The 18,735-nt window shown below is 44.4% G+C and overlaps 1 protein-coding gene across 3 annotated transcripts in view; it reads left to right on the top strand.

Annotated features, from left to right (window-relative positions):
- Positions 1-18,735, top strand: part of SLC20A2 (solute carrier family 20 member 2) — a 55,986-nt gene that overhangs the window by 24,348 nt on the left and 12,903 nt on the right. For all 3 annotated transcript variants that reach the window (XM_035543812.2, XM_035543830.2, XM_035543820.2), the window contains exons 2-8: positions 396-946; positions 5,169-5,309; positions 6,531-6,616; positions 8,266-8,362; positions 10,341-10,457; positions 11,148-11,351; positions 12,803-13,391. In XM_035543812.2, coding sequence (XP_035399705.1) covers positions 658-946; positions 5,169-5,309; positions 6,531-6,616; positions 8,266-8,362; positions 10,341-10,457; positions 11,148-11,351; positions 12,803-13,391 — 1,523 coding nt within the window. In that variant the 5' untranslated portion in view covers positions 396-657. The remainder of the gene's footprint in view (positions 1-395; positions 947-5,168; positions 5,310-6,530; positions 6,617-8,265; positions 8,363-10,340; positions 10,458-11,147; positions 11,352-12,802; positions 13,392-18,735) is intronic.

The raw sequence follows: 18,735 nt of genomic DNA on the forward strand, positions 1-18,735 counted from the left end.
GCTGGGAGTCGGGCTGCATGGTGCAGTCTGTATGTCCTACATGCTCGATGCTCGCTTGGTGCAAAGAGCCAAAATGAATCCTCCTCGTAGAAAGAGGGCTTATCGCACTGCCTGGTGAATGCGACACGAACAAAACCCCAACCTGTCTAAATCCTTTCAAAGCGACCAAAATATTTTCTCGAGCAGTGATACTGCAAGAAGTGAGTTGCTTTAGAGGTGACCTAATTTTAACCTTTCCGAATTGCTTTATGGTTTAGGACAGTCACGTGCTGAAGCAGGGTCCCGTTAGTGGGTTTAAATATCTGTTTACTACTGAAAACACGCACTGAGACGGGCTCTGCCGAGAACTCCCTCTTTTTTTTTTTTTAATTCTCTTTTATTTCTTTCTTTTGCAGGACAGGTCATCGCTGCTGTACCAGTTTGGGAGCAAAATATGGAATGTGCTTCACTGCTGACCGAGAGCAGGCAAATGAACAGTATTTATAGTAGTGTGAAAATCGGCAGTTAGCAGTTTCTTCACATTCTAACACTACCCAGCACTTTCCAGAGAGAACTCATTGTTTACAAGAAATCTGCTTTCCAAATCCGTTACGGTGCCCTCCAGCCTTGACTATTAACTATTTGCAAAGGGGAAACTGATCTACGCTGTGGGGAAAGATGGCAATGGATGACTGCCTGTGGATGGTCATTGTGGGTTTTATCATTGCTTTTATTTTAGCATTTTCGGTCGGTGCAAATGATGTTGCCAATTCTTTCGGAACTGCCGTGGGCTCTGGTGTAGTGACTTTGCGCCAGGCTTGCATTTTGGCTTCAGTTTTTGAAACCACTGGCTCAGTATTGCTGGGAGCAAAAGTAGGAGAAACGATCCGGAAAGGTATAATCGATGTTAACCTGTACAACAGCACCGTGCCGCTGCTGATGGCAGGAGAAGTTAGTGCTATGGTTGGTAAGTAATGCTTTCCCATTCCAAGTAACATTCACTGTGTTTGTCATCCTGCTCACTGTGAATATTTTAATTAAGTTTAAATCTTCCCATCTTTTGGATGTGCCTGTCTGTTTTTGTGCAAATACAGGGGCCTGTATTCCCCTTTTAGACTCCTGTTTTTTTTAAAGCATTTCTAAGTAGTTATATTTTTCAGCTGTTCAGCCATTTAACTAATAGAAAAAAAATGTTTAATGCAATGGATCATATATATGTATATTCCTAGGCTACTGAAAAAATGATGTTGGAGATTTTTATTGTAAATGGAAAATATATCAGCATACCCTTTTTACGACAGTACAGAAGATCCTGGAGAAATAGCAGTTTTCAATGAATAAGTACTAAAAGGAATTATCTAAATAGTTTAAAAAAATTACGGAAATCAAAAGTATTTGCTTAAACTGGTTGTCTAACTGAGTGATTGCAATTAATCATATGCTTAATCCTGGCCCCTGACAAAACTTAAAGGAGAAGTACGGGCAGACGGTCACACATTTAAGGTATTTTTGCTTTCTCTGACTCAAACCAGCAGCAGTTCTGTGTACCTCCGGGTCCACTCTGCGCACCTTTGTTTGCAGTTAAATTAATCTCCGTTTAGAACAAATGGCATATTCTGAGGTAAGTAACATTAAGCCTTGGTATTTCTCCTTTGTTTATGTGCAAGGGGCTTTGTGAGCTTTTGGAGAGCTCCCATAAGGATCAATAGCAGACCTGCTTTTAAAGGGCAGGATGCAGTGAGCAGCGAACACTCTCCCCAAAGTCCTCAGGCAGAGCCTGCAGGCAAAATAGGTGGATCCATGCAGAGACCTGCTGAACTGAACGCGGTCACTTTCCCATTTCTTCATTTATTTATTTTCTCCGTAACGGATCAAGATGGGCTTTGAGCACCGGTTTCTGGGCTAGTCTGAGGTGGTTTTGTCTGCGTGAGAGGGGAGAGGCTCCCCTTTGGCCTTTGCTGCTCCCGAGCCTCCTCAAGGCTGCCTGCCTTCTTCAGCTGAGAGGGGAGGTTGCTGCCGGCGCCGTGGCTGCTCCCCGAAGGCTCCTCACGCAGGGCAGGCGGCTCCAAGCAGCATCAGCACCCCTGGGCTCCCCCTGGGCTCCCCTTCCTTGACGTCTCACAGGGCCAGCTGCGGGCTGCTGGTCTTTCCCTTGAGTTGTGGGACGGGTGGTTAGTCTCTGTGCTTCCTGAGATAGCTCCATCACTTCCAACTGGTGCATGCCTGCAGAAACGTAAGTGCCCTGCCTCTTCTGACCATCATCGCCTTTATAGCACCTGCGATCCCCTGCGGAGGAAGGGTCCTTTCCCTTTCCTGTATCTCCTCACGACGTCCTGAACCCATCAGGGCAAAGTTTTACGTCCCTCATCCCCCCTGTGGAGGCAGCTGGCCAGAAGCTCAAAGAAAACAACTTATTTGCATGTGTATTTACATAAGGCTGTGTGAACTTCATGACCAGTTGCATTCCCTTCCTCCAGTAAGGGCATTAGGAATAAATTCCACATTTTAAATCTCTGAATTAAGCACAAGTTACAAACTGCAGGTTCCGTTTTTTTCCCCTCAAATCCACTGCCAGCTTTTCTCTGGATGTTTTTGTTGTGTTTTCTCTGAGCCTTCCTGTATGTTTTCTTTTCCTCGTTCTCTTTTTCCTCTGCATTTCTCCTTCCCTTTTCTCTCATGCATCGTGATCATGTTTCCATGAGTTAGCTTCTGAATTTTGATGAGGCTTAAATGAGTCTGGAAGAGTCCGGCAGCCGCAGTGTCCTCTTTCCAGATGTTGCTGGAAGATCTTCTGATGCTTGCAGCAAACAGCAGGTGGGATTTTCAGGGCAAACACCTCCTGTAAGAGAGAAGGAAGCAGGGAGTGATGGGATGGTCTGGGGATGACATAACCTGTGCCCACATTTTGCAGCGTAACATTTTGTAATGAAACCTACCGAAACGTTTGTTGGGCGCTGGGAGGCTGGGGACTCTTGCTCTTAAGGTGCTGCTGTGCTGGAGTATTTATGTCGTGGGCCAGGGCAAACTCTAGCGAGCCTTCTGGCTTCTGGGCTGGCTTTGCGAAGCTTGTGAGCATGCATTTTACACTGCGGACGAGTTGAGGCCTGGTGTTGATAGTTCAGGTGTCTGGCTTTGGGCATTTCCAGCCCCAGAGGAAAGTTCTTCTCTGGCTTAATTTCTTTTTTTTTTTTTTTCTCACTTAAACTTCTTTAGACCACACCTTGTCCTCCTCAGACCATCTGTGAGTCCTCCACCACTTTCCCTTCTGTTTGTGTTCTAGATGAAGCTGATTAAGTAAGAAATAGCTCCATACTGCCTCTTTTCCCTCCAAAAAAAAAAAAAAGCCACCCCTCTCCACACATTTGCACTTTGTGCCTTGGATGCATTTTCCTTATTTTTTTTAAAGGATTTTTTTGTAATTACCTATTTGCGGCTGACATCTATTTGTTCGCTTGGCTCTTTACAGATGCTACCATGTGTTTTCCCTTTCACCTCACTTCCACTTGCTGGTCTCTTAAGTTCATGTCAGAGGTTTCAAAGTGTACTTATTTTTATTTTAGTGTGGGGGAAGAGAGGCCAAAAAATTAAAGAGCAGGTGTTCCTTGTTTGATCTAGAGTTTCCGATAGTGATAGGAGTACCAGTTGTTTTGGGACAGTGCCCCAGGAGAGGGCAGTTTTACAAACTGGTTGACTTCCAAACCTAGCTGCATATGATGCCAGCAAGTTGGTCTGGCGAGGCTGAGCAGTTCGGTATTTGTAAGGGGGAAAGCTGACCTTACAACAGCTTGTCTGAAGTGACAAAGCAGCCTCTGAATCTTTTTTATAGGTATACCTAGCATTCTTCTCTTCATTTCTCTGTATCTTCCCATCTGTCTTCACCAGCCTCTCTTGCCAGTGCTGCTCCCTTGCCATGCCTCCCCTTCGGCATCACTCGTAGTTCCTTGCACAAGGGACATTGTGCAGCTTCAGGAGGCATCAGGAACTGGCTCCTTGCTCTCTCTCTTCTCGATGCCTGTCTTGTGGAGCTGCAAAACCTCATCGCAGCTCTTTTTTGGTGCTTTTGTACCCTGGTATGTAACCAGGCTCCGTTTCAAGAGCTTCAAGCCATCCTCTCCTGGTAGAGCTGAGGATGAAGGCTGGGATTTGAGTGACAGTGTGTGTTCAGCGGCCTGGCTTTGTCACCCATGTCTGCTGCAGGTCTGTTGGGACTGGTGACACGAGCCAGAAATTACAGGATCTTTCACTGCAGTTTGATTGCTGCTGTTAGAGCTTCTGAGCACACGAAGATTTCCTCTCAAGACCATGAAGTCTCAAGATCAAGAAGAGATACTAAGAATTCTCTAATATTGGGCAAGATCAACAGAAAACCTGAGTCACCACCAAAATGATTTTGGTCTCCTCACATGAGCGGAGCAGGGAACCTGGGTCCTTCTAGGACATTTAATGCTTCAGTGTGAAACTGGGTTGACGTGGAGCTGGGTGTCCAACAGCCGTCTGTCTGATCCAACTACTGAAAATACAAGGTCTGCTCTGTGGTGCTAGGGTTCTTTTTTTTCCACAGCCCGAGTTGTCCAGTGCTGCAAATGAAGGTGGTGAGAGCATCCTCTCACCCTCCTCAGTCTGTTTTTCCTGCAGAGGACTCTGGACAGTGGCCACGCACCACTGAGAAGAGGCCCAAATATTCCCTGAGCCAGGATTTGAGCCCTTTCCTTGTAGCATCTGAATTCAGGAGCATGGGTAGTGCATCGGTGAAACTGTGACACTTCTGACACTGATCTCTTGGAGGCTTCCAGGTTCATCTCTCAAGAATGAGGTTTTCTAAGCTTAATGAGCTTTCTAAGCTTGAAACCGGGAGCTGTTTGCATATTCAGTCCGATGGGCTAAATAGTGAAAAATAGTGAAAGCCTTCAAAAAAGAGCAGACCTGTTGTGCAGCGTTAAGTGCTTTAGTAATAAAAAAAATTGCAAAGAAGATGGAGTGTTTAAAGCTGCTATTAGACCGTCACAGTGTCTGCTTTTAGAGACAGAGCAGGAACAAAACTCTCTTTGGGAGATCTCCATTGTGCATGTGGAGCGTAGGCAGCGCTCGTAAAAGAACGTGGGTACGTGGCTAAGAATTTTCTGCGTGACACTACTGTTACTATTGTTGTTTACAGCTTGTGTTTTTTTCCCCCCTCCTTCACTTTCTAGGTTCTGCTGTTTGGCAGCTGATCGCATCTTTCTTGAAACTCCCAATATCGGGGACCCATTGCATCGTAGGTGCTACAATTGGCTTTTCCCTCGTCGCAATTGGCACACAGGGAGTCCAGTGGATGCAGCTTGTCAAGATTGGTAATTGCCATTTCCTTTAATGCGGCAGGGTATGTCAAACAGCGTGTACTGACTGCAGAAGCTTTCTCAGAAATGTGCCCTGTGCTGGTAGCACTCCCTTCTTAAATTATTTTCTACCTAAGGGCTGCAGCACTTGCATTTTACCCACGAAAGGGGTAAAACGCAAGTTGTGCTTCCCCAGCAGTAAGCTGAAGAGGAGACATTGTGCCTCCCAGACATGCTTCAAGATGACACTCCTCTTGCAGTTCTTTTTGTGGCAGCTCATACCACCCTGTTCTCGCTCTGAGCGACGCTAGCCATCATGTGAATGCCCACCGTCATGTTTCTCCACCCACCAGCTCCAGGGAGGCGAAAGCTGGGCGCGCGGCACATGCTTAAATCACAGCCTCCCACTGCCGCGGTCAGCATCGGCAAGCGTGGATGTGAAGGAGGTTTCTGTATTGTTTTGTAAGCCTTGTAACCCAAGACGCAGCCTAAACCCTGCATTAAAAGCACTTGAGGTTGAAGGCATGGAAATAGAGTTGAGCTTTAGAGAAGCTAGAGTAAGGCGTTTTTTCTTTTAAATCTGTCAAAAGTAAAATAAAGTTTGTAGCAAGCCTGAGATGACAGCAGAATCAATCTGTTAACTGTGTCACAAACAATAAATCACTCTGGGTAGGATTTCCAGAGCGCTGCCCTAATCCTGTTTTATTGAAATCAGTGGGAGTTTTGCCACCCACTTCAGTTAAATCAGTCCTGAACACTTGCAAATCTTGGCCGCAAAAAAATTTATGCACATTGTTCACTGCAGTGGATGCTTCTGTGGCATTTTGGAAATCAAGACTTTTACCCTGTGAGCAGCGTGGCATCCTACTAGATGCAGTTATTCCCACTTGCTTGCACCACTCACAGTCGTGGTGATTAGGAAATGACAGGGGTTCTCTTGGTCTACTCTGCATCAGCCAGGAAGAAGTTTTCCTGATTAATTTGATAACTAAACTTGCAAAATTATCTGGAAATGTTTTGGCTGACGTTTCTAATAGTGCCAAGCATTACTTTAGCTTTCACGAGTGTCAGTGGTAATTGAGCTGCACCAGTTATAAGTAAATATCTGGAATATTCTTTCCAGATGTACAGTACAAGAACCATTCTGAATGCATTGCTCACTGACCACTAGCTGCTTAACTATTGTGCAAGTATGTTATATATTTCATGTTCTTTTCTTTCTTTTTTTCAACACAGTTGCCTCTTGGTTTATTTCCCCACTGTTGTCTGGCTTGATGTCTGGAGTACTCTTTGTGCTGATTAGATTCTTCATTTTAAAGAAGGTAAGTGAATCGCACCGTTATAATGAACGCTTGTTACGAAGACTGTGTTCTAGCCTGTCATTTGAGTGCTGGCATTTCCACTGGGTTGAAAGTCTGTGGCTTGCTTTTTGGATAGGAGACCTGTCATTTTTTGTCTAGCTGTTGGAACTGTATTTGCTCTTAGCGATTCTAAAAGCTCAGAGTAAGTAACAAAACACATATTTGAGGTTTAGAAAGTGCTATGCAAGTGCATCAGAAGCTAATTGATATTGTATATTATGTTTCATTGAAAGATGATACATTGAGATGCTGGTTTATTAGTACAAAGTTCTTGGCCTTGACTTAGCCTCATGATAGCAATTCCAACTGTTATTTAAAAAGAATAGTCCTCACTGGGAGATACTCTCATTAATATTTCACAGAAATTCTAAGCTTTGGTTTTCTAGTGCATCAGATATTAGAAGACGGGCATCTGTGTATTCCTAGATTCTCAAGAAATTTGAATTAACGCGTTTTAGTGACCTCAGTCAGAAGTGGCAACTTTGAGGTAGCATCAGTCTGTCTGTCTCCAGTGTAGATGGCGATTTGCTTGCCACCCTGCAAGGGCTGGAAACCAGAGTACTTTTATTTGCTCTTTCTATTTCTCTCGCACCATTCAGCATGCTAAAATGGGGGGTACAACACATGACGAGGACCTAAAATAAGGGACACTATGTTAGTGGTTATACAGGGAACTTAAATAGATGAGGAATTAATTCTTTTGCTATAAATAACACCACCTGTAACCCCAGCTTCATCGTTCTTTAGTTCTGATGTAAATAAATGTCAGTGATAAAAGCAGATGATAAGTCTGAACGGACACAGCTTTGAATTTAAAATGACTCAAGCTGCACGAAGGACGAGATATTCTAGGGAAAAAAGTTCCTCTGTTACGTTCAAAACCTAACAGCTTAGGAAATTAATCATCAAAATCACACGAATGTGCCCTTGTACGCATGCCCCTGCGGAGAGTGGCGCGAGGCCACTGCACCCTGCTCTCCACTGCGTTTTGTTGCTCGTGGCAGCAAGAAACAAAACCTGACTAACCAGCCCTTGGTTTCGCCAGGCTCTTCCCAACCACACAGAGCCTGTCAAGGGGCCAAAGCTCTCTCTTCACAAAGGCTTTTTCCACGCTTTGCATGGTGCGTTTCCGCTGCGCCGTCAGCTTGTGAGCAGCAGAGGCACGAGGCCATGGTGGCCGCCTGCCTCCTGTGCCCACCTCTGAGCTCTGCGCCGGACAGCGAGGCACAGCCATGTGCTAGGTTCAGGTAAAATGCTCGATGTGGCAACCAGAACAGTCCCCTGTGAAGGAAAACACGCACAGAAAGAAGCTTGCCCCCCCCAGGTGTGAGAATTAAAGCCAGCAGGTCTGCAGCAGACCTGAAGCTATAACCCATGATGCCCATGACCAGTGTTGAGCTTCCCCAGACTGCTGGCACTGGCCAAGACCAGCGTTGTGGGTTCAGGTGTAACCACACGGGTCAACATCCTTCCCTCAGCATCGTTCTGAAGGTTCCACCTGCCTGGCACTGGCTTTGGGAGCATGTGTTTTCCTCACGTTGGCTCATGCTGACGTTAATCTGGTGGAAAACCCAGCTAATGTTTCCCTTTTTTTCCTGGTTTCTCTGCAGGAAGACCCCGTGCCCAATGGTCTCCGCGCACTTCCAGTGTTCTATGCTGCTACCATCGCTATTAATGTGTTTTCCATCATGTACACGGGGGCACCAGGTGAGTGAGCTGTCTGCCGTGGGAGGCCTAGCAGGGAGGCTTCCTGCAGCCACGGTGTCGTGTTAGTTTTGTGTAACGATGCTCCACCGGAGTGCTGTCACAGAGCTGTGAGTGCTGCACAGTTCTTTTCTTTGTTAGGAGCTAATGAGGGCAAGAGTAAGCCATTTATTTGCATGAGCTTCCATTCATGCATGAGTTTTTGTTACTCCCTCTTGATCACTCTGTTTAGGGGGGCAAGGCACTGCTAGGAAAAAATTCCCCTTTAGTGGAAAGGGAAATATTGAGCTCCCAGTTCGGCTTCATATATCTGAATTTAAATAGTTGTATTTGAGCTCTCAGTGGTATTGCAGATACATACAGAAAGGAGGGAAGGTTCAGAGCGGTCAGGGAGGCTGTATGCACTACATCTAATGCTGTAACTCCACTGAAATCAACAGAGTCACTGTTCTGGCAAATCTGGCACAGCTCCTATTAATTAAATTTACTTCTTTATTTCCCTTCAATGATAAGAAGCTCCAAGCCTGTTTCTGCATTTAATGCATCTTCTCTCTTGGGTGCTGTGTTTTTTCATTGCGACTCAGTAGAAGGAAATGATGCATCATTTTTGTGACTCTAACTTTATTTGTATTCATATTTTTGTACATTTGTATATTTTTATGTGCATTTATATTAATTTACTTATATTTCCATTTATATATTTATATTTGTGTGTTTTACTTTATTTAAGCAACATGTATTTAAACACACACTTGCAGTAAGAGAGTTCGGAAAAATAAAAGATGTTCAATGCTCTCAACTACTTTATTGAAGAGTCTGGTCATTGAATGTTATCTTTAGATGAGATTATTGCCCAGAGCCATGAATGATCATGCAAGTGAAGGGAGACTCCGGAATATATCCCCTGAATTAAAAAAAGAGGTTTAGAAAGGGACCTTTTTTGAATAGAAATCCATTTTCTCTAAAACCTGACAAACTAAATAAATGCATTCTGTAGACTCTGCTTGATAGCACAACATCACTGAAATGAATGAAAAGCTTGCAAAGTTCCCTCTTTAAAGGAAGCATAACTCAGCTCTGATTTTTTCTTAAGTCAAAATCCTCATTGGTTAGGTATCCAAGATGTTTCACAGTAAATCAGCTGTATAACCAACATTTCCTGACTAATTGTACTGCAGAAGTAGGTCAGGCAGTCTGCAGTGACTCATTAAGCAAAATAAAAGAAATAAGAATCTTAATGTCCCTTTTGTTTCAGCTTAGCAGTCTCTAAAGAGCGTGAATGAGAAGGTGGGACTCTGTTTTTGGTACACAGGAAATATATGTTTACAATATATGTTTACTCTCCAAGGCTTCTGTCCAGGCAACGTTTACTAACAAGTATGAATCAACCACATGGATTTCAAGATAGGCACACACAGGCAGGTCTGAAAAGTCAGAGTCCAAACTCTTTCTTCATCTAGGGACTGATCACACTATTTAATTGAACAAAAGCAAGGAAATGTGCTGGGGGAACAGAAGCCAGGCAATGCTTAGGGGAGCACAAGTTGTTTGCATGGTTGCGCATAGCAGGGCTGAAACCTCAGCTCTGAAGTGCTACATTAAGCTATTATCATAAGCAGATAATGGCTCAGATTAAGCTAAGCAGCAGGATTTATTGACCAGAGCAAAGGTCGGGAAAACACTTACCCTAATGGGCAACGCAGTTTAACATGCATTAGTATATACAGTCCCGACAAACTTGTTTCAGCAGCCCTGGTGTGGATGTTTTGGAAATGGGGTTACAGTGGGGTCACAGAGACCTGGAGGCCTGGGCCTTTTGAATACTTGCTGTTTCTAACACGTATGTTAAAAATGAGCAGCTCATTCATATTGAGTTTGAATAGATGGTGAACACGGGCTTCTGTGTGACTGCTCTTCCATTGCTTGAGATAACTAAGTCATGCTAATTCAGTTTGTTTGGGTTTTATTTGTGTCTTCACAGTACTAGGACTGATACTGCCAATGTGGGCCATTGCTCTGATATCAATCGGCGTATCCTTAGTATTTGCTGTCTTAGTTTGGATTTTTGTGTGTCCCTGGATGAAGAGAAAAATAGAAAGTAAGTAGCTGTGTGATGAAACGCGGGTGATGTCGAATGGTGGAAAATTTCATTTCGGAACTGAAGTGCCCTTGAGAGGTCATCTAGTCCAGTCCCCACCCACAGGCAGGGTGTGCTGAAGCTGTTCCTCATGTGTTTGTGTAACCTGCTTCTAAAAACCTGCAGTGGAAGAAATTCAAAACCTCTTTAGGCAATCCATTGCAGTGCTTAGATCTTCCACAGTCTTGCAGAAACAGGAAAATAAATCCTGGAATATAATCCGTTTTATATTTTGTTAAGGAAATGTTGAACAGAGAAACCTGGCAGAATGATTATCTTTAAGTGACTTCTTTAACTTTACAGTAAGCTGAACTGATCACAGCTTTTAGCCTAGCAGTGTTTTGCTTGTTTGCTTTGCTATTTTCAGCAAACACGGCATTAAAAACGCAGAGAAAAGTTTCAGATTTAATTAATAAATGAGTAGCTTGGTGTTTTACTTCAGGTACCTATGTTGGTGAAGTTATAGGATGCTCTAGCATTTTCTCAGGTGAATTTAGTGAAGTTAAGTGTTAGAAATAAATAAAAAATGTGTATGAAACAAAGCCAAGCTATTGTATCCACATGGATCTATGCCATTGATGCAAACACTGGAAACATAAGCAGCGAGACAGAGAGGTTAGGTTTAAAATTACAGTCCTGTTGTTTCCTTAGGCCAGTTAAAGAAAGATGCTGCACTGTCAAGGATATCAGATGAAAGTCTTGATAAAATTCAAGATGAAGAAACACCAGTCTTCAAAGAGCTTCCTGGTGCCAAAACATCTGATGAGAGCTCAATTCCCCTTACTGGCTCAGCAACAGAAGCTGCCGGGGCATCAGATACTATTGCGAATGGAAACCATCCACGTGTACCATATGGTAAGAAACTAAGACAACGCAGAGGGTTTATCTTCCCCTTGTTTTGATAGGGTTTCTTGCAGCAAGTAGGTCTCTGTAGTAAACAGAGTAGTGAGTAAACAGTAAGTAGTGAGTTAGTGTTTGGAATTTCCATCTCTAATCCCTCTTCACCACTTGTTGAGAAATATTCTTGTTTACAGGTGACATTTTCTAGAAAGGACTTGTAAACAATTACATTTTTTTCATCTGAATGTGCATTTTATAAACAGCTGAAAGCAGAAATTACTTTCCTTTCTGCTTTACTTGATATTCTTAATGGTACTTCTGTCCTTTTAAGCAATGGAAAAGTATAGAGAACACAAACAGCTGATGTATGAAGGTTAAATTCAGCCACAAAGATTACCAGCGTGTTCCCACAGGAGATGAAAAGATTTGGGTTTTAGTTGACAAATGTATGACCATTTGGAGCATGTCCACTAGAAAAATCTCATGCATTGTTTTCTGAAAATATATTCACGAGAAGTATGCTAGCGTGCATAAAGTTCTTTCTGTTCTGTGTGGTGGGATCACCCCCCTGCCACCCACTTGCAGTTCGTTGACTCTGGTAGCATTTACTGATACAACCCCATCATTTGGTTAGTAAGTATTTGATTCTCACAAAATCAAATAAGTCATGACGGGAAGCTCTTTGAGTGCACGCTTCCACTTCAAAACTAGCTAAAATGGTTGTGAATGTTGCACAGCGGAAACATGGGGAGTCAGGAAGTGGAGAGTTTCTTCAGATATACCAGCTTAGCTGTGGTACAGATTCTACAGCATTCAGTGATGTTAAATATATACAGTGGGAATAACCATGCTCATAGAAATAAAATATGTAAAGCACTTGAATAGCTGAAGAAATACTTCTGCAGAATGTGAGCTTTTTTGTTTTCTGTTTTTAAAATTATTTTTAAGTTGTGCAAATGTCTCTTAAATATAGGTGCATTTGAATAGTGACCTCATATTCAGTATCAAATTGCAGTAAGATCACCTTTTCTGACATACTTAGTATGCATATCCAAAGCAGACGAAATCTGAGAAAAAGAAGAACTTATTTTACAATAATCCAGAATTTTTACAGAAGTGAGTTTTCCAAGGACTGAGAATTTAGGCTTCAAATATCACCTTGGAGCAGCTGGTTCTCAGTGACTTGCTGCAGGTCCTCCTGCATGTCTGTGGGAGACCCAGTGCTGGAACAAAACTTTTTTTGTGCTTTTGGTGTACTCCCATCTTTTGATGGGAGAATTTATTTCACAGTGGATTGACTCTTCTATTATTTAAAGTGTGTATTGCAAATTAATCTTCTTTGTCCTGTACCCTAGGATGGCTGTTGTTTTAGTCATTTACACTTATTTTATCATCCTATGAAGTGGGAGGGGGCTTCCAAGTCGCACTTCAGAGCAGTAACAACTCTAAATCTCTGCCTTTTTTAGGAAGGGCCTTTTCTATGACGCACACCTCTGTGAAATCACCTGTCTCCAATGGTACCTTCAGCTTCGATGGCCAGGTGAGGAGCGATGGCCACGTCTATCACACTGTGCACAAGGACTCAGGTTTATACAAAGACTTGCTACACAAAATGCACCTGGACAGGGCCACTGACGAGAGGCCCGCTCAAGAAAACAACTACAAACTGTTACGACGCAACAACAGCTATACCTGTTACACAGCTGCTATTTGTGGCATGCCTGTGCATTCCTCCTTTAAGGCAGCAGATACATCCACTCCGGAGGACAGTGAGAAGTTAGTGGGAGACACAGTGTCCTACTCTAAGAAACGAGTTCGCTATGACAGCTACTCCAGCTATTGCAATGCAGTGGCTGAGGCAGAGATCGAGGCCGAAGAAGGTGGAGTGGAAATGAAGTTGGCCTCTGAGCTCACAGATCCTAACCGGCCCCCAGAAGATCCTGTGGAAGAGGACAAGGAAGAGAAAGACACGTCTCAGGTCCATCTACTTTTCCACTTCCTCCAGATCTTAACAGCCTGTTTTGGATCCTTTGCCCATGGAGGGAACGATGTCAGGTAAGAGGGTGAGATCTCACAAACCAGCGATTTTATAATTTACATCTTGGAGCAAGGTTTGACAACTTGGGGATGTGGCCGGTCAGAAAACTTGTACAGGCAGATGATAATTAGCGCTGTGTTTTGCAAAGCTTGTTACGCTGATGTCCCCGGTGCTTCTCAGGAGTTCGGCTGCTCAGTCGATGGTTTATTTTCTTCTCAGTGGTAACATCTTTTCCGTTCTCTGCTAAGTTATTGTGGAGTAATTAGTTTAATTCAGGTTTAATTGTGGCAAGCTTTCAAGCACTGAGAGTCCCCCAGGGATCAGTGCCCTGACATGCTGACCACTGCGAAAACAAACAAGATGGTCCCTGCCCTACAGAGTTCACAGCTTATTTTAACTACAAGATTGGAGACTATCAGCAAATGAGAGGTTTAGGCTATTTTTATCATTAGACGAATTTTCTCTCTCATCACATTGCATGGCAAGAAGAGGTGTGTGAAGAATGTCTTCATTTGGATTGCTCCAGCTTTTATAAAGCTCCCTTTGCTGAAGCTTTTGCTTTGAGTTTTCCAGCCACAAGGAGGGTCGAGGACAATGTGAGATGGTGTATCACTAAATAGCCCAGAAAATCTAACAAGCCTTGGAGTTATTTTGAAATTTATAAACTCCACATACAACTTCTCCAGCTGCCACAGCTCTCTTACCAAAAAAAAAAAAGGGAGATAACCCCTAGTAGCCCTGGGCATGTTCTTGTGGCCCATGCAGAGAGAGGACATGGGCTATGGCGAATCTCCTCAGTGCCCAGTTAAGAAGATTCCCATCTCCTGGCAGGAGTTTTATCCAGAGCTGCTGTCACTGCTGAATAACTCCTTTTTATGACAAAGGAAGCCAGTGAGTTCATCCCTCAATCGTTTGGCTTAAGTGTGTCTGTCCTTAAACCCTGTGGCATTAACATTGTTTCCCAGTAATAAGGGAAAAGGATTGTCCTCTGAGAGTCTTTCCTCATGCTTGTATTGAATCAGCTGATAAAATCTTGGAGCTGGTCTTAGAAATGTTTATCTGCACCTCTTTGCCCTCCATTGCCTGGTCATACCCTGTCAGGGAAACATCCGTACATTTCACTCATTTGACCACGTCTTTCCCTCTTTTTTTTTTCTTTTTTTCATTCCGTGATGTATAGGACTTTTGATCAAAGGACTGAGGAAGTAGGCTCAGGGTGGAGCATTTTTTGCCTTCCTTGTCTGCACTCACATTGCTCACCTGCTTTCAACATCACTTCATCTACATGGCCGCGTTGCTCCCAGCCCTCTTGGCGGCACGTGGCTGAAGGCTGGTTTGTGTGTTTTTCCTCTGGAAAAATTGCATATTTTTTTCCTTTAGGACTGGAGTGCCTCTTCCCAAGCCTGCACTGATCCACTTTCGTCCCGTGCTGAAGTCCCTCTCCGGTGGTGTGCTCAGAGGAACTCCTTGTAGAAGCAGCAATCCTTTCGGGTTAGCTTGGGCCGTGCTGAGCCTCCTTCTTGTTGAACTCTTGCAGTTTTAGCTGTGTGCTGCTGGTGTCGGTTTCAGCATTCGCAGAGGGGCTTTACAGCATTCATAGCTTTCATAGTCCTCCTTAGGCATCTGGCAAACACTGTCCCACACAGCGAGAACAGTTATTGCTCCTAGCTGTTGTCAGCCACCCGATTTAACTCACGGCTCATCTCAAAAACACTTAAAAACATGTTTCTGCCCTTCCCATCCATACAGTGTCCTGGGAATTCAGAATAATGCTTTCTGAAGAGCCTTCTTGTCCTCGCTCTTGTTATTACTCTCTTCATTACAGGGATCTGGCTCTGGGAAGAAGTCCAAGATGCCCTCACACGGTTATGTCTTTCCTCTGGATCAGAGGGCACCATTGTGACTTTCCTTTTTCTTGGATGTTCTCTGCTGGTCAGGACTTCTGCTCTGAGCATACTGGGCAAGAGCAAAGACCCAGGGAGGCTGGTACCCAAGCTCTGGTGGCGACCAACAGCAGGTGCCAAGGGGAAAAAACATACGGAGAAGGACAAACAGCACTAATATTTCTTCTCGTGTACTCTTCCTCCCAGCATCTGTGGCCAAGGGGATGTATGTTCCACAGCTTCTTGTCTACAGCTCTATTTTGATGGCTTTTTATCCCGGGACTTTGTCCCATTGCTTTCTGAGCCCTTTTTTTTTTTATTTCTTTGCCCATAAGGAGGAATCCCAACCTGTTTAACTGATGCTTATAAGGGAACTGTCCTGTTCTTGCTGTGCTTTCTGCATCTCTTCCAGGTTGCCTTTTTGAGACTGCCTGCCTTTCATCCCACGGCAGCTTAATTTCTTGAAGGGCCTTGGCTGAGGGACCCCGCCAAAATCCCACCGGAAATCCAAACACACTGCGTTCATCATGTCATGCCAAGGAGGCAGCACTTGGTTATGCAGAGATTTCTCTTGTGTCAGGTAGTCCCTGCAGAGCTTCTAACTTGCAAGCAAACAAATGGCTTTCCTTTGTTCCTTTTCTGAGGGAAAACCATTGCAGAAAGTTTGCAGCCTACAACAGTAAGTGCCCCTGCCACTCTTTTATACCCTCTAGATGATGTCTACAGATATTCCTTGAGGTCTGACATATTCATGCAAGCATCACTTGCCTTTTCTGTCACAGACAAGGGTAGTAGAGATTGTTAGAAGTGATCTGTAAGGATGTAGTCTGTTCAGAAATCAAATTTGGAGTTATCATAGGATAGTTTGGGTTGGAAGGGACATTAAAGACTGTCTGGTTCCAACCCCTCTGCCGCTGGCAGGGACACCTCCCCCCAGACCAGGTTGCCCAAAGCCCCTTCCAGCCTGGCCTTGGGCACCTCCAGGGATGGGGCATCTGCAGCTTCTCTGGGCAGCCTGTGCCAGTGCCTCACCGCCCTCTGAGTAAAGAATTTCTTCCTAATGTCTAAACTAAACCTACCCTCTTTTAGTTTAAAGCCATTTCTCTTTGTCCTGTCAGTACACCCCATAACACAGAGTCCCTCCCCAACTATCCTGTAGCCCCCTTTAGACACTGGCAGGCCGCTGTAAGGTTCCCCTGGAGCCTTCTCTTCTCCAGGCTGAACAACCCCAACTTTTGGTCATTGGTAGGAGCTGGGAGCAGTGAAAGACAAGGTTTAGACTCTGTGCAGTATGATTCGTTGCATCAATAGCCTAGTTTCCCCAGAATTCTCCATTTGGACTGGCTTGTTGCCTTGGCAATATCCTTTCCTGAAAATTCGTGTTATTTAGTGTTTTGCAGATCTCTACTTCTGTCAGTGTGATCTTACCAAACTTGCTAGCAAGCATATGTTTTTATTAAATGCTTTTTATTCCAAGATCTCTTTTAAGCTGAATTCACGTAATTGCAAAACTGAAAAAACAAGTTAGCTTAATTTTGTCAGAGCTGCTAGAAATGCAAGAGGACAGCCATGGGTATGAGATCTGATCCCGGTTTGCAAACGAACCCATCCCTGCAATTGTACTTAGTTCCAGCTAAACATTAAAAACTAAAGACCCCTCTGTATGATAAAAAGGCGGATTTGATACAACGCTCAGGGGATGCAGATATCTATGCTGTGGGTTATGTAGCACAGACGTTTTGCCAGTCTGTGTCTAGCAGAGCAAAACACTTCTTAGTTTGTTTACGGTTCCTCAGCAAGTCACATAAAGACCTGCAGAGCTCAGGAGGCACTGTACAATCTTAAAAATAATGCAGCAGAACCTAGCTAATAGCACATCTTTCTGTCCACATTTCAGTGAGAAAGCCATCCTTGGCAATCCATCTTCCACCGAGCACTGCTATTTTTTCCCTCTCCCTCCCTCGTTCCCCTTCCTTCTGTTCATTTTAAGTGCTGCTGCTGCTTCCCTATTCTTTCTCATCCTTGAATCATGTCATTAAAATCCAGCTTTCCTCCGCATTTGGTTTTAAGCTCCTCACTCATACATTCAGGGCAACACCTACTTCATCCACATCTTTTTTTTTTGGACTTGTCTCCTCCATTTTCCTTCCATGTCCCAGAGCTGTCTTTCCTCCCACGTGTTCTGTTTATTTTCCATCAGGCTGTTTGCTGCTATCCCTGGAAGGGACAGGAGCAGATCAGGGGAGCAGAGAGAGAAAAATTAAAACCTAACAGAACGATTTCAAGCTGCAGGTAGTTAAATGTTTGATTAGGTTTAGAACATATTTAAACACAAGACAGTAGTGTATGGCATGGACTGAGGCATGATGCAGCTCTGAAACTCTTGGTGGAGCAGAAGTACCTCAGATGGTTTGGATAGCACATTAGTGGGAAAAAATCATATGGGAATTTCCCTTGTTTCACTGTCCAGGCCTTTTCCCTGGACTAGGGAGAGTTAAATTAGGATTTTGCCTTTGAGTTCAGAACTCAGTCAGCATGAGGTTAACTAGATCCCAGTCTCTTCAGAGATGTCTTTCAGCATTGAGGCGATACCAGCAATTTTTGCTACGGGCAATGATGTTTGTGGCTGGTGTTTGAGCTGACGGCGACGGGGATGCAGGCTGGTGCAGTTGTGTGTTAGAAGAAAGAGGGAGCCATGGAAGCTCCTTATTTGGGTGACTGCTTTGTTCAGACCATCCCTTCCTGCCTGCCTGCTGCAGCCCTCAGCGGCTCTGGGTGGAGGATGCTGGAGCCCTTCCAAGGCTGGGACCAAGCGAGCTGGGCCCAGAGCCTTGTGACACTCCGGTGCACATGGGCTGAATGAAATCTAAAGAATTTAAAATCCCAATGAAATGTGTTGGGACAGAACCTCTGAAAAAATGTTGTTGTTGGATTTAATCAGTGGCGCCAAGCGAGCAGGTCGCACTGGCTCAGCACCCAAGCACAAAGGGAGCATGTCAGGTCATCGCAAGGGCAACGGGAGAATAAAAAGGGCAGGATGGAAAATAAAAGCCCTGGGCCAGGAGCGTGACAGGGGGAGAGCTGCCAGCTTCCTAAACGCTTGTTCAGAGCCAGCTTTCCAGAGAGGCTGGGCTTTGTTGGTCATCGGGGATTATATGCACCTATGGCTGAGTTGGACTGAGCTTGTTTTCTGTAAATACAGGTTTGTTCAGCAGGAATCCCGATGATCCACAGCTTGGTGCCGCAACCACAGCAGCCTACAGAGTTACTGTATAGGTGCGGGCAGTGGGAGAGCTGCCGAAGCTGTAGGGCTCACGCTGCATACCAAAGCCTGAATTAAGCTGTTCCTGAAAGTCAGGGGAGTTTGTCAGGCCATTTTGGCAATGCTGGAGAGAATCGACAGCCCCGTAAGCATCTCCTGTGCTTTGCTATGGGGTCAGGAATGAGAAAGCTGGGAGCAAATGGTGCTTCTGCCCCA

Source organism: Cygnus atratus, chromosome 4 (assembly GCF_013377495.2).
Source record: "Cygnus atratus isolate AKBS03 ecotype Queensland, Australia chromosome 4, CAtr_DNAZoo_HiC_assembly, whole genome shotgun sequence".
Taxonomy (NCBI): domain Eukaryota; kingdom Metazoa; phylum Chordata; class Aves; order Anseriformes; family Anatidae; genus Cygnus; species Cygnus atratus.